Source organism: Tyto alba, unplaced genomic scaffold (assembly GCF_018691265.1).
Source record: "Tyto alba isolate M040663 unplaced genomic scaffold, T.alba_DEE_v4.0 Super-Scaffold_40, whole genome shotgun sequence".
Classification (NCBI taxonomy): domain Eukaryota; kingdom Metazoa; phylum Chordata; class Aves; order Strigiformes; family Tytonidae; genus Tyto; species Tyto alba.
In genome coordinates this window covers 12,723,034-12,737,338 of record NW_024881316.1, presented here as the reverse complement: position 1 = coordinate 12,737,338, position 14,305 = coordinate 12,723,034, and the positions used below count along the sequence as shown (strand labels likewise).

General features: G+C 40.0%; 1 protein-coding gene across 13 annotated transcripts in view; it reads right to left on the bottom strand.

Annotated features, from left to right (window-relative positions):
• Positions 1–14,305, bottom strand: part of SNAP91 (synaptosome associated protein 91) — a 74,577-nt gene that overhangs the window by 44,993 nt on the left and 15,279 nt on the right. For all 13 annotated transcript variants that reach the window (XM_042803124.1, XM_042803128.1, XM_042803126.1 and 10 more), the window contains exons 3-7: positions 8,915–9,057; positions 7,753–7,828; positions 5,880–5,982; positions 2,429–2,522; positions 1,099–1,210 (exon numbers count right to left, since the gene is read on the bottom strand). In XM_042803124.1, coding sequence (XP_042659058.1) covers positions 1,099–1,210; positions 2,429–2,522; positions 5,880–5,982; positions 7,753–7,828; positions 8,915–9,057 — 528 coding nt within the window. The remainder of the gene's footprint in view (positions 1–1,098; positions 1,211–2,428; positions 2,523–5,879; positions 5,983–7,752; positions 7,829–8,914; positions 9,058–14,305) is intronic.

Sequence of the window (14,305 nt, the reverse complement as noted above, 5' to 3'; positions counted from 1 at the left end):
CAATCTTAAAATTCAGAGTAATTAAGGATACTTAAACATATGTTAGTGTCCTCTCCCAAGTTGTCTTCACTCCAAAGAAAAGTATTTTCCACTGGAGTAGCTCTCTAAAGTTGGTTCATGTCTATTATCAAGCACAACTGCCACATGTTTCAACCTGAATTTACACTTTTAGTAGTAGTAGACAGCAAAATCTCAATCCAATTGGTATGTCCAACTCATTTGCATCTGCTCCCTAAATTTCTCATGCCTATAGTTTCAGTCAAAACACCTGGGACTTACTTTAATGAAACCTCCAGAAAGCATTGTGACATGGATATACAAAAACTGGAACATCTTTTTGCCTGTTCTGTCTCTGTAACCTGTCTTTCTTCCTGTTCTAGCTGCAACCAGAGGTTTAGGCCAAGCAATCTCAGCTTTTAGCTGTCTATAGACCAGCTGAAGTGCTTACAAGTTTTAATAGCTGAAGTTCACTTTCTACAGGGTCAGTTATGTTTCCTGCAGTTTATGGCAACTCCTGGTTTTAGACTTCAAAACAAAGCCCTTTGCAGAGACAGCTTAGTCCCTGTGTGCTATGCTGGCCATCATGCCAAGCTGTCTGAGCTTCAGAACACGCTCACAGCCTCCTATAGACTTTGTAGGCTGACAGCAGGTAAGGTTCTGGAAGAGATCCAGCTTTGGCAGTCATACTTTCAGACAGATCAGGAATGTTATTCAAGAACACATCACTTCATATAATGCTACCACATAGCATATATAAAAGAAGAATTTGGGCATGTTAAAAATGCAGTCAAAGAGCAAAAGTTGCTTTGCTATTTTTTCAGGACATTATTATGCAAGCTCTCACAGGACTGTTTATTTCTTTAAGCACAGACATGCTCAGTATCTTTAAGTAGACATCTGTACAATTTTAAGGGCATATGACAATCCAGCCTCAGATGAACATTAATATAAGAGGTTATGGATTAAAGTTTTCTCTCACTTCAGAATAGAACAATCAAGAAAAATGTAGTTTTAATTAAAGTAAAAAAACTGAAGCAGATACAAAACTAATTTTTTATTTGCTCATGTTATGTGAGATACAGACACCAGGTTACTTACCTAGTAAGTTAATAACCCCATCATTGTAGCAAGCAAAAAGTTTGATAAGATCTTTAAATAGAAGCATGAATGCAGCATTTATGACACCATTTGTGAGTTCATTTGGATGAACCTACAAATAAAATACCAGTTATTTATAACAAATGTATTGAATGCAATCAGAAGTTTTAACTTGCACCAGGTATCTGATGCTGTTATAGATACAATCGAGCACTGAACACAAGCTTTCACACAAAGAAATCAAACCAAGATTTCTGTTAGCAGATCAAGGATTACTTTTGTCATCACTCCAAAACAATCCACTACAGCAGAGGAGTATTCCCATCAACAGTAAACATCTTAGTCTTGACTCCTTCACCTAACACAAAGAGGAGGAAGGCAGAGATGCTATTAACAAAGCTTTAATTAAACTGGACAAAAGATGTCAGTTCACAGCAGAGCTTAACAAAACCTCAGAAGTCTACTATATAATACAGTTGGGTTAATGATGTCAAGACCCTTCCAGTTCTCGGGTTAACTTGGGCAGAAGTGCTTATTTATTACAATATCTTTCTTTTATTAAAAATACCTCCTCTTCTGAGCCCACTATCACAATTCCTATGCCATTTAAGGAACGAAAAACACATTTGCAAGATGGGTACTTCTAAGGCTTTGCTTTGAAAGCTGCAGTGGGCCTTGTCTTTCACCTGGGAGTGTGTCCTGCCCACCAAGAACAGAACAACTTCAAGACTGATTCCTTCTGAGACCTCTTTGCAATGTTACAGTGTACCTCCTACAATAATTGACTCCTGTTTTTATCCTTAAGGCAGATAAACAATCCCACCAACATTAATAACATTATAAATATATTGTAGACACTTATTTCTATGAACAGTCTAGATTAAAGTTTAGCCAATTTAGTTTACAGATGAAAGCCAAACAATGCACATGTGGTATTTTAATGGCTTTTTCCCTCCCCCTGAAAAGAAGTTGGTTGCCAAGAGACAGATAAAAGATTCTTCAGCCTCCTTGTTTTATCCATTTCTTCCCCTCACTGATGCAGAAGATGAAGCTCCAAGGTCTGAGTTAGCATTCCTCAATGCCCTCATTTCCCATGCTGTTCCTCTACCCTCTCTACAAAGTAAAAAAGTGCAATCTGCACATTTCATACATATAGGAAAGGGCCAGTCTTCAGCACATTACCTCAGTGGGACTCTGAAAAGGGGATTTTTTTGACCCACATGATGGGATGATCAGTTAAGCAATACCTACGAGGTGAAATGTATTCATTACAATGCAACATTTATAACTCACTGCCCAGTGTTAATGCTGGGCCAGCTTCAATACATACATCAAATTCAAGTAGTGCATCAATTTGTTCCTGTAATATTGGCATACTCTTCAGCAGCTTTTCAGGAGCCATTGTTCTCATTACACCGTCAGCTCTGCAAGAGGGAATACAGATTAGAGGCCATAGCGGTTCCCCTCTCCCCCCAAGCTGATTTGTTGTCTAAACTTAAGCTTAAAGCAGCTGTAATCCATTTCAAATGTTTTGAGCACTGTCTGATTCTCCTGCTTCTCACATCATCATGAGAGCTGGCATGAAAAATGCTTCATGCAGCCACCCTCCCCGCCAGCAGGTGAGGAAAGGTTTTGTGTTAGAGTGGTGAATGCAAGAGATTGATCTCTTTATGGAAAGAAGACACCGAGAGTTTAAATATTTTGACAAGAAATACTGCCACAGAAGTACTTAGAGAACTTTTAGTCTTTATGCATTAAGTTTGTTATGAATAAGTAACGATAACTCATTGCTGACATGTCTGTGGTCACTGAAATAAAAAAAAAAAAAAAACAAAAAAACAAAAACCAACAAACTCTACAGGTTGTTTTTTTCCCCATCAAGTGCCACAATACATGCATACTAATTCAGTGACAATTTAAATCAAGGCAATATTTGCTTAGAGTCTCTTTCCGCAGTATTCCTGAGTACTAATTAATTCCATTACTACTCCATAGTATTTACACTGACTTTGACCTGCCTTATCAGTCCTGAACCATTACTCCTACAGGATCACACAACAGTCATGGATGTGTAACATTCCTTAATTGCCACCCAGTCTCACAGCAATCTTCACACATGCCTATTTTTATTTCTGAAATGCCACAGACCTGCACAATCAACATTATGTATTGCCCCATTCTGGCCACTGACAGGCATAGCATCTTCCCTGGAAATGCATACCGCTGTTCTTATTTTATGCTATACTCCGAGGCAGCACCTTGTTTTGAGCACCAGAAATAACATAACATAGAAAGCCTTTCCAGGAATATATAGCAAGGCGGGAATAGAAGGATTCCCAGGAACCAAACTTAAGTTTACTCAACACGAAGTGTTCAAAGGCACTAGGTTACAAACGGAACTTAAGGTGCTGGCACTACCGTGGCCTGCTGGATGAAAGCTGGCCTAAGATATCAATCCAACGAGCCATCAGCTTCTCAGCGATTCACGTTCCAGAGAGCTTCAAGAAATAACTACTCTGGTCCCCACTATGGGAATGGCTTCTAGCTACACAGCAAAGGTGTCACAGTAGGCACTGCACCTTCTGGCAGTTTGAGAAGCAGGAGAGGAAAGCCTGGCAGCAACGCCTGCACTATCAGCTCAGCATCCCAAGCTGCAGAATACATCAGAACTGCCAGAAAGATCCAGTATGCAACTCATGATTAGCAGAAGTATCTTTAGCATGTGGTCAATTAAGCTGCACCTTCAGAGGGCGTTAAGCCATTTGATGTGTTGTCTGTGCTTTAAGATAGAACCTAGAGCCATTAAGGTCCCAGTTAGGAGTCAGAAACTGTCCTGGGTTTGTGTGGCAAGGTATTGGTGGTGGGGGATCTGGAGGGATGGCTTCTGTAAGAGGCTGCCAGAAGCTTCCTCTGTGTCCAAGAGAGCCAAGGCCAGCCAGCTCCAAGACAAACCTGCCACTGGCCAAGGCTGAGCCCATCAGTGATGGTGATAGCACCTCTGGGATAATATATTTAAGAAAGAGGAAAAAAACTGTGGGAGAGCAATTGCAGCTGGAGAGAAGAATAAGAAAACGTGAGAAACAACCCTGCAGACACCAAGGCCAGTGAAGAAGGAAGGAGAGGAGGTGCTCCAGGCGCCAGAACAGATTCCCCTGCAGCCCGTGGTGAAGACCATGGTGAGGCAGGCTGTGCCCCTGCAGCCCAGGGAGGTCCACAGTGGAACGGATATCCACAGAGCAGCCCATGGAGGTTATCGGTGGAGCAGGTCTCCACCTGCAGCCCGTGGAGGACCTCACACCAGAGCAGGTGGATGTGCCCCAAGGAGGCTGTGACCCCGAAGGAGGCTGTGACCCCGTGGGAAGCCCACACTGGAGCAGGCTCCTGGCAGGACCTGTGGCCCCATGGAGAGAGGAGCCCACGCTGGAGCAGGTTTGCTGGCAGGAGCTGTGACCCCGTGGGGACCCACACTGGAGCAGTCTGTTCCTGAAGGACTGCACCCCGTGGAAGGGACCCATGCTGGAGCAGTGTGTGAAGAGCTGCAGCCCGTGGGAAGGACACACGCTGGAGAAGTTCATGGAGGACTGTCTCCCATGTGGGAGGGACCCCACGCTGGAGCAGGGGAAGACTGTGAGGAGTCCTCCCCCTGAGGAGGACGGAGCAGCAGAGACAGTGTGTGATGAACTGACTGTAACCCCTACTCCTCATCCCCCTGTGCCGCTTGGGGGAAAAAGGTAGAGAAAATCAGGAGTGAAGTTAAGCCCAGGAAGAAGGGAGGGGTGCGGGGGAAGGTGTTTTAAGATGTGCTTTATTTCTCATTATGCTACTCTGATTTGATTGGCAATAAATGAAGTTACTTTTCCCAAGTCTGGTCTGTTTTGCCCATGACAGTTATTAGTGAATGATCTCTCCCTGTCCTTACCTCCAGCCACAAGTCTTTAGTTATATTTTCTCCCCGTCCTGCCCAGTTGAAGGGAGTGATAGAGTGGCTTTGGTGGGCACCTGGCATCCAGCCAATGTCAAGCCACCACAAAAAAAAAAAAAAAAAAAAAGTTCTGACAAATACCAAACTGCTCTGGGCTGGGTTTTGTTGTTTGTTTTTTGTTTTTTTTTTTTTTTTTTTTTGGTTGGTTAGTTGTTTTTTGGGGGGTTTTTTTGTTTTGTTTTGGTTTTGGTTTTTTTTGTTTGTTTGTTTGGGGGTTTTTTGGTTTTTTTGGTTTTTTTTGTTTGTTTGTTTGTTTGTTTTTTTTTTTAAATAAACACAGTCCCTGTGGGAAATAAAACCAGTAGTTTACAACCTTATTCTGTGTTAAGTTTATAACTGTTTGCTGTGTTGCCCGCTAAGACCTTCAGGTGTTCACTTCTGTTTTCCTTTGTAATTAGTCATCTTTTTTATGCAAAGTGTCTGCTCAGTAATGAAAAATCCTAAATACAGTTTCAGAGCATTTCATTCTCCAAATCCTAAACACAGTCTTGCTGCAGCACAATTTAACAGGAGTCAGATTTAAGACCTATCACTAAAAGCTCCCAGTTCCGCAAGGCACCTTATTTTAGTTTTCAGTGCAAATAAGTGGCCTTACTGCCCACAGACTTTCCTCTCATCCTTTGTGCAATTTTTAACCAAATTATAAGTACTTAAGAAATCCAGCCATATTGGTGTTTCACTGTGGCTAAACAAAGAATGTAAGAACAAAGTCATTAAGACTAAAATTAAACAACGCCGCAGACAAGATTTTCATGTGTCAGGCAATCCCATCAGTTTATCATATCTAAGCTTTGCTTACCCTTTCTTCACTCTCGCAAAGTCAAATGCCATTTGTCTGTAGGAAAATGCTTTTTCATTCAAGTATCTACTATAACGCCTTATAAAGGTGGACATGTCATAACCTGCAAAAAAGTTACACATTTTACATTTAGTTTTCATGCTTGATTGGAGGTTCTTTAATAAACAACAGTATGCAGTCAATAGACCCTAAGGTTATGTGATCTCTATATAACTTCACATACAGAACAAGGCTCACAAGACATCCTCCAGCTTCTGAAGAAAAAGCAGTATTGCTGCATCAAAACAGTCTACTGCTGTCCTCTACTTCCAACAGATTCATCCAATGTACCAGTGGCATGGTTCCTGGGGAAACCTGCTAGCGGTTCCTGCACAGTTATGTGATAACATTACTTGATGACAAAATTAGTTACCCCTCTATTAATGGGGAAAAATGATTTTTTAACAAAAAGTTTTGATTTAACTGGTACATGACTTCCAGGATGAAGACTGATTTCAACTTAAACACTCCTGCTATTTTGAGCATATCAGTGCCTCTTACACGGATCTTCAGAATTCCCCTGATGAGGTTTACCTGAACAAAGAAATTATGATGGCATGCACAGATATTAGTGCCGCCTTTAAACTGTTATACCAGAGATCTTCAAGGCACTTAATACTGTACAAGCAGCCTCAAACTTCAGGTGACCTTCAATCAAGCCTGTAAGATTTCTGAACAGTTAGCATTACAATCTATCCTTCAGGCATTTCTTACAAAGTTTCTTCTAAGCTACAGAAATGTGTGCAGAAGGCAACTCATGCTCCTCTTCAGTACCAGTGCCGTTAACCTGTGTTAAAATCCACACCCCTCAACTTAGTCATTGACTGTATTTTTCCTTAATATCTCTCAACATCAAATATCTCTGCCAACTCAGGCTTACCAACACTGATGCCTCATTATTTATGACACACTGTTGTATCATCTATGAAACGGCAATTTAATTTTTAAAGAAAGTGGCAAAGAACACAAAGGCATGCATTTAACAGAATTCATTGTTGCCAGATACCAGTATCTTTGAACACGCACAGCATGTTTTGCTTAGACAAACAGTTTTAATATTTGTTTGGCTTTGTTCCTGCCCTGAGTTACCACTTCTAAAAGATGATCAAGTCCTTTCGGTGTCATGTCTCCATCAAGAGATAGAGTAACATGGCATTGCTTCAGTCTTGCCCATTATTGTAGCATTCCTGCATTCTGCATACAGTTACAAATATTCTGACAGCTGCAGAATTGTAAGCTTTCTCTCTTCTCTAGTAGAGCTACCATGAAACAAGCTTTTCCTCTATTAAATGAAGGAATGTTAGAATTTACTAATGATTCCACAGTCAAGGTAGAAAAAGAGACTCTGTAAGCTTTAGAGAGAAACCCTTAATTTCTCCCTAGACCTTTCTAAATTCACTACTCAAATCAAAACCAGATAGTTCTTTTGGTGCCCCCTCTCCCCAGTTATACACTTATAGACAATTCCTAAAAAGTGCAGTGTCCCCAAGCAACCAAATTGCTGTTTATGACTGAGTAAAAACCAAAAAACTAAATGAAAAGTCATCCTTAACTCCCATAACAGTTAAGGAGATAGATGACCCAGTCCTGATTTCTACCAGCACTTTCTAATGGAGTTGCACTTTCACCTTCTGAGTAAAAATTTTGCAGGAACTGAGAAACAGTGTTTTGAAGTTGTCCAGCAGTTCACTTGAGCTCCAGTAGTCATAAGGTACGTATAAAAAGGCTTCAGTAGTACATTTTTATATTATTTGCATCTTATGAACGAAGGAGCAAATTAACAATACTATCTTATTTAGAATCTTGTTAATATTATAGACATGAGTAAGCTTACCATGAGATCCACTTTTGTCCAGAAAATTGCTGAGATTGAACAATGTGTTTCTAGATGCCAGGTACTGAATAAATCTCTGCAACACAAAGTTACTTTCTTATCACAGGCTGTATCTGAAGGCTTTGTACCTCCTAGCAGTAAGATTACCAGTCTAGTTTCAGCACACACACATGAAAACCCAGATTTTTGTGTTAGCCTGCAGTACCTTCCTCGAAACCTTTCTCGTCCATTTGGAATAATTACATTTAGCCTGAATCTCTACTAAATATCCTACTGTATACAAAAAAATAGATTCTGTGTGAAATACAAACCAGATTGTTGAAGGAGCAATAAAAGAGGTTAATTCTCAGAGATTTGAGGAAGCAAAAAGATTTATCTGCTTACAAAACAGCATATCCAGGCCAGTACCAGACTTTTCAATCCAGCAGCCTGCAGTTTCAGCCAAGTTGAGGGCCTGTTTTAATAACAAGCAGGCCCCACATCAAGTACAGGGACTAACAGCCTGAAACATTTACAGAAAGCAAATCAGAATATTGGCCAAAAACCTGGAATGGAAAAAGGACAGGAGTAAAAATTTACACTGTGACACTGGAGAAGTTAATTTCACGAAAACACTTTATATACACAGCCAGGGAGGAATTGTTTCACATTAATACTAAAGCTCTTTAAGTATGCTTTTGGATTTTACACAGAAATACCAGTCTATACAGGTCAATAAAAAGCAAAGGCAAGAAAAATGCCATCCAAAAGGCTATCAAGTTGAATTTACAGCTCTAGGAAGATTTTAACACTCATGCAGAGAGGGCAGCTGTTTGGATGGCTGTACACATGTGCCAGAACATCAATTCTGACTCTAGTGAAAAAGTCCCAGGTAGTCTTTAATCCTGTGTAGCTCTGTTTTCAGATAGTGCATAAATTGCCAACATCCTGAAACAGGCTGTTACTTGCTCTTACGCTATGGTTTTGTAAATGAAGAGACAGATAGTTGGCATGCCTTCAACTAAATTGTTAAAGGTAAGTTTGTTCCTCATCAAGTATCATTCCTGCCCTTTGTTCTCAGGTCCTTACTGGTTCAGAAGAGATGCCTTTGCACTGCTAGTGATTTTGGCTTGGAGCCCCCTCAGTCCCAGTGTGGTCTTGAGAGAAAGTTGATTACACTTACCTCATTGCCATGAACCATTAGATGATGCGTGGTAACTAAAGCTTTGAATACAACCACCCAGCTACTATTTGTTGCTCGCTCAAAAAGCGTATCAGCCATCTGAGGAATATTAACGTTTGTTTCATTAGTTGCTTGGATCAAGTCTGTAAGAGAGAAAAGGGAGGTGTTAGATGCTACAAGACAAATTTGCAGCATGGCCAAGCTCTCAGCCCACCAGGCTGCAGGCCTTGGATGTGACAAACAGCAAGTTCAGTGCTTACATGCTGTATTGACAAAAAACAAACAAACAACAAACCAACCAACAAAAAAAAAAACCAACCAAAACTGAGATTGTATTAGTATATGCTGACAGCAACAGTGGTCTGACTCTTTTGTCCAACAGTACTAGCTTTCCAACAATTCTGCCCTGAGCTATGTCCCAACTTTTCTCCATCTTCATCCCAGATGAAGTTAGGGTGCATAATATCACATGACTTTACTGTTTGTGAGTTTTCAAGTTGATTGTGGTGGTTCACTACCTCTGGGTTAGATGAATATTATTGAATTCTTCACTTACAGCTAATATGTCAAGCACACTGACCCCAGTCACATCAGCAAAAAGAGTTATCACCAGAAACAGATACTCTAGTCACCTCAGCAGTTAGAGTTTCATCAGCATGCTACAGCACACTTCCAAGAGTCTCTACAGACCTAGACAGCAGAAGAGTACATTCAGGCATGCAACCTCTTCAACAGTAGCAAAGAAAGCAAGGATAGACATTAGTTTATACTGAAGAATAGTAGTCCTCTGCAAGCAACTGCACCTTACATAGAAGAAATAAGACATTAGACTGTCTTAGGGAATAAGAATAAAATACAGCATTGTGTCCTGTATGTTAGGAAGGTATAGACTTGCACAGGAGAGTACATGAAATTAAGATAAGTACTTAAATCATAAGCAGTAGAACAGCAAGATTTCCACTAGCATCTATATCCCACATCTACTGATAGGATCTTTGATTTACTACATCACCTATTACATACAGACTCTCGCTAGGTGGCTAGCAATGACCTTCTACAAGTTATTTTTGAAACACAGCTGGAAAATGCATACTGAAACTGCATGACCAAAACCTGTGTGATGCCAGACACAGCCCTAGCGAGATTGTAGGAGATGACTTCATACAACACAAACAGCACAGAATACAGACCTAATTATAAAGCTGAGGCTTAAAGTTTGAAGACCTAAGTAGAAAAAGTTAAAAATTAAAAAGTTTAATTACTAGACTGAGCATTATCTGTGTTACTAACTAAAATACTCACCTTTTACTTTCCCTGGGATGACAGTAACCATTGTTAATAATTTTCCACATATTTCTTTCCCCACGCCCCCCAGACTAGAAATATTCATCCAACTATTCAAGTTATTCAGTGATGACAGATATTCTACCCTAGAAGCACACAGGCTATTCTGTGACTGATCCTTACACACCTGAACTACGAGAGTCTGCTGTAAACACTACAGAAGTTCAGTTCACCTGGGCAGCAGGGTCACCACTTTACAGACTTGCTTTCCCTCCCCAACACAAGCCCATATAATGGAGGGCATTATTGCTGCTAAAAGTGCAGAAAGTGAAGTTTCAGTTCCGTGAAACTACTGATTGTGCCTCTGCAGGGCAGGAAAAGTCCAGAGGACAGGTCTGTCTGAACAGACCCATGAGTCACATCAGCTACTGAGAACCACCTGTGTGTGTTCAGAAACCCACACTGCTGTACCAGAAGCATTCAGAAGTTTAGCAACTTTTTTTTTTTTAATTCATGGCGAGTAATTTTTATGGTTTTCTTCTGTTAAACAGACTCACTTAAGATACAAGAAAGCTATAGCTCAGAGTCATAAGCCTGTGAAAACTGCACTGCTTGTATTTAAAATTGTCTTGTATGAGCAAAATCTGCAAGTCGTCTTCAGTTTCAAGTCAGTGGAATGATGTTCTGTAGTGAAACAGAAGACAAAAATTATGTGATCTGTTCACCGAGTTTAATTGTAAAATGTTTGTTGTCATGGTGTTTTTTGTTTTGGTTGTGGGTGTTGCCTTTTTTTTTTTTTATTTTGCAGAACACCTTTTGAAACGTAAAGTTAACTTCAATAACCTCAGTAATACTACCCTTGAAGGAGGCAGTTCTGCAGACAAAGTATTAGAGTAGTAAAGCCACACTACTGAATGACAGCAATTCAAGCCCACAGAGCTCCAAGAAGTCTCCTTGACCTTGTTGTACAAACAGGCCAATAATCTTTCATTTTGTACTGCTGATTAATGCATTATAGAAGACAGTGGTTTGTAAAAGCCCAGAAGCAACTCACAAGTGGCTTGCTCGCCATTTACCCCATTCAGAGGTTTTACTGAAGATGACAGCATTTGTCTTCAGCATAAGGAAAAATGCATCAAATTTGCAAGCTTTCAGTCCTAAGTCTCAGTACATAGCTCACACTATGGAAGAGGGGTGCTATAAACTGTGTATTCCACCAATGGATGTTAGAAAATGAAACCTCAGGAGTCCACCACGGCAATGCTGGCAACAGGGGCTACAAGGCGCTACTCCCATACGCTACCCCAGCACCACTTCTGAAGTTGCTCGGACATTTCTGCCTCCTCTCCAAACTGCTGCAGGGTACGGCAGTCTGCAGCTCTGAATGTTTCAGGACACGAGTAATTACAGTGTGCTGAGTAGAGAGGTATGATTAAATTTAAGCCTATTACTTTCAGCGCACAAAAAAAAAAAAAAAAAAAGAAGTAAACCACACAAAGATTTTACTCATCATTTGAGGGGGGAAAAAAGGAGATGGGGGCTTAATTCCTGCAGAGCTGTTTCTCATTAAGTCATGCCACAAACTTAAAGAATTCAAGCTTTCTGTGTTTCTTTGCCCAATACCATAGTTTCAGCTTAACCAGCAATCATCAGCATCTGGAGCAACTCACAAGCATAGCTAACTTTAACAAACTCTGAGCAGCGGAGTTTGGTGGCTAAATTAAATTTTAAAGTAAGATTTGGCAAAATTAATTTGACTTCAGTGTATTAGGGAAGAATATGTACAAGGAAAAAGAAAACACATACAAGAAAAAAGAAAATCTGAAAACTACATTTTTCAAAGATACAGATTCAGATATTTACTGGTAGAACAGAAACTTAGTTTTCAAAAGAAACAATGAAAGTCGGTCTTCCAAGCAAGTCACAGGTGGACTTGTTAATACAAAATCGATAATATTAAGAAGTACCAGATGAAGAACAGCCCAAAGGCCATATGAAGCAATGTTACAAAGTTGATACCATTTGGTTTACACACAAGTAGGACAAACAAGGATTAAAGGTACCTTCCTGATGAAGTTTCTGCTACTGGAGGCATTCATGCCAAGTGCACTGACAGCTAATCCGCAAATCCAGAAACTGAGCCCAAACACAAATTCCAAGCAGAATAAGAAATCAGGAACTGTACAGCAGTAGCAGCAAGTGCCTTCATTGTGACTTTCACAGAAATGAAGTACTTGGAGAATGACGACCTATCTATCCTTTATTTAAATCCATTTGTTTGCCATAGGACTAAATTATAATTGCCAAATCACGGTACACGATTTCCCCTATTTCCTCTCTTCACATTTTGATAGATGCTATTTTGAACACTTACTTAGTCTAGAGATCCTTGTGTGAATTATAACTTGGACTTCAATACACTTTTTCTAGTTAAGTTTTGAGATGCAAAACCAATGTACATAGAAGAAATAAATGGATGTCAATTCTTTGACACCGTAACTTAAATCTAAACACCAGTCTTTAAACTCTTTGACTGGCCAACTTTTTGATCCAGTCTTAAGACATCAGCAATTAGGGGAGAGAAACAAAGCTAGAGTATGATTAACACCTAATAAAAAGACAAACCTATCAAACTGAGGAAGATCAGTAGAGGGTTCAGTGAGGAAGACTTAAGTAAGTGAAGACACCCTAGTTCTTCGTGACCTTTTAAACAGATCATTAAAAGATGTGACTAGTTTAGGTGTTTGTTAAGCTTGTAAGGCAAAAAAGAGAACCGCAAGAAAGTTTCAAAGTCTTCACAATTTCCAACTTCTTCAATCTCATTAAAAATTACTTCTAGTTTTTAAGTTTTAATTTTTTTAATGAGAGAGATTATACAACACTTTAAAGAATCTCTTATTCCTTTTCCATTTCAGATCGTATTCTGGATCTAGGCAGGGTTTTTTCCTGTTTTGTTTCAGGTTTGTTTTTTTTTTTTTTAACTGAATTCTTTAATAAACAGACCTGGGATTCCCTAGTTCAAAGTTAATTATTCACAATCTATATTTCAGTATGTAGAGAAACAGCACCAGAGCACAAGACCTCTCTGTTCAAAGTGATATTGGTGCCAATTTAAGAGCAGCTGTCATTCCAGGCTGAATTAACATGCGAGCTACCTCAGCATCTGAGCTGTGTCATACATTCAGTTCATAAACTTTGTCAAATTTCTCTGACAGTAACCCCCATATAGACTTTCCTCACTGTTACACTGAATGCTACAATAGTTTTCATAAGTTCTTTTTTCTCGCTTGTAAGTATTTAAATAATTCTTTGAACCTACAGCAAAGGAAATGCAGAATTGTTCCAAATCCAGGCTAGTCAAGAACAGAAAGAAGTGGCTTAAAGTAACAGTTTATAAGCCTCAACCAAAAGAAGTTAACTAGGCAAGTAAAATACAAGTCCTCCCTTGCAAAACACAGAACCATGCCAGGAAGCTACTGCATCGTTGTGCTAACCAATGCAAGAGCTGAACTTCCAGGTCTACAGAATACTGACCACAAATCAGTGCTGGAAAGCAGAACAAAGTTACCGGTTTCTGCTTCTACATTAATTGCTCATGAGAACATTATAGGATTTCAATGTTGTTGACTTTCACTATCACATAATTCCACAAACAGGAACGGGGAATTTATCTGTGGGGTTAAAGATTTCCATCTACTCTTTTCAGCCTCAGTTTGCCCCATCTCCACAAACATGCATTACAGTCTGGCTTGTAATAATCTCCCCAAGTGGAACAGCAACTCATGCTGTCTCTTCTTTCCTCCCCAAAAGTCTACCTCAAGAGTTACTACATCTCACCTTGACTCCAGCAAGCCTACCCTTTACCAAAGTCTAGCATCCTCCATATATTGCCTATCTACTTCCATGCCTATGCCAACTCAACAACCCTTAACACAATCTGCCCCAGAGTACATGCTCTCCAGGCACTATAAGGACCTTCCCAGTAATGCAGCTGTAGTCCTTGTCATTACAATAATTAGGGGGACTGCTTCCTCCTCTCTCCAGCCTCACTTCAGGAGCTGCAGACCTGCTTCTTCCCACACAAATCTCAGACTCCTGTAAGCACAA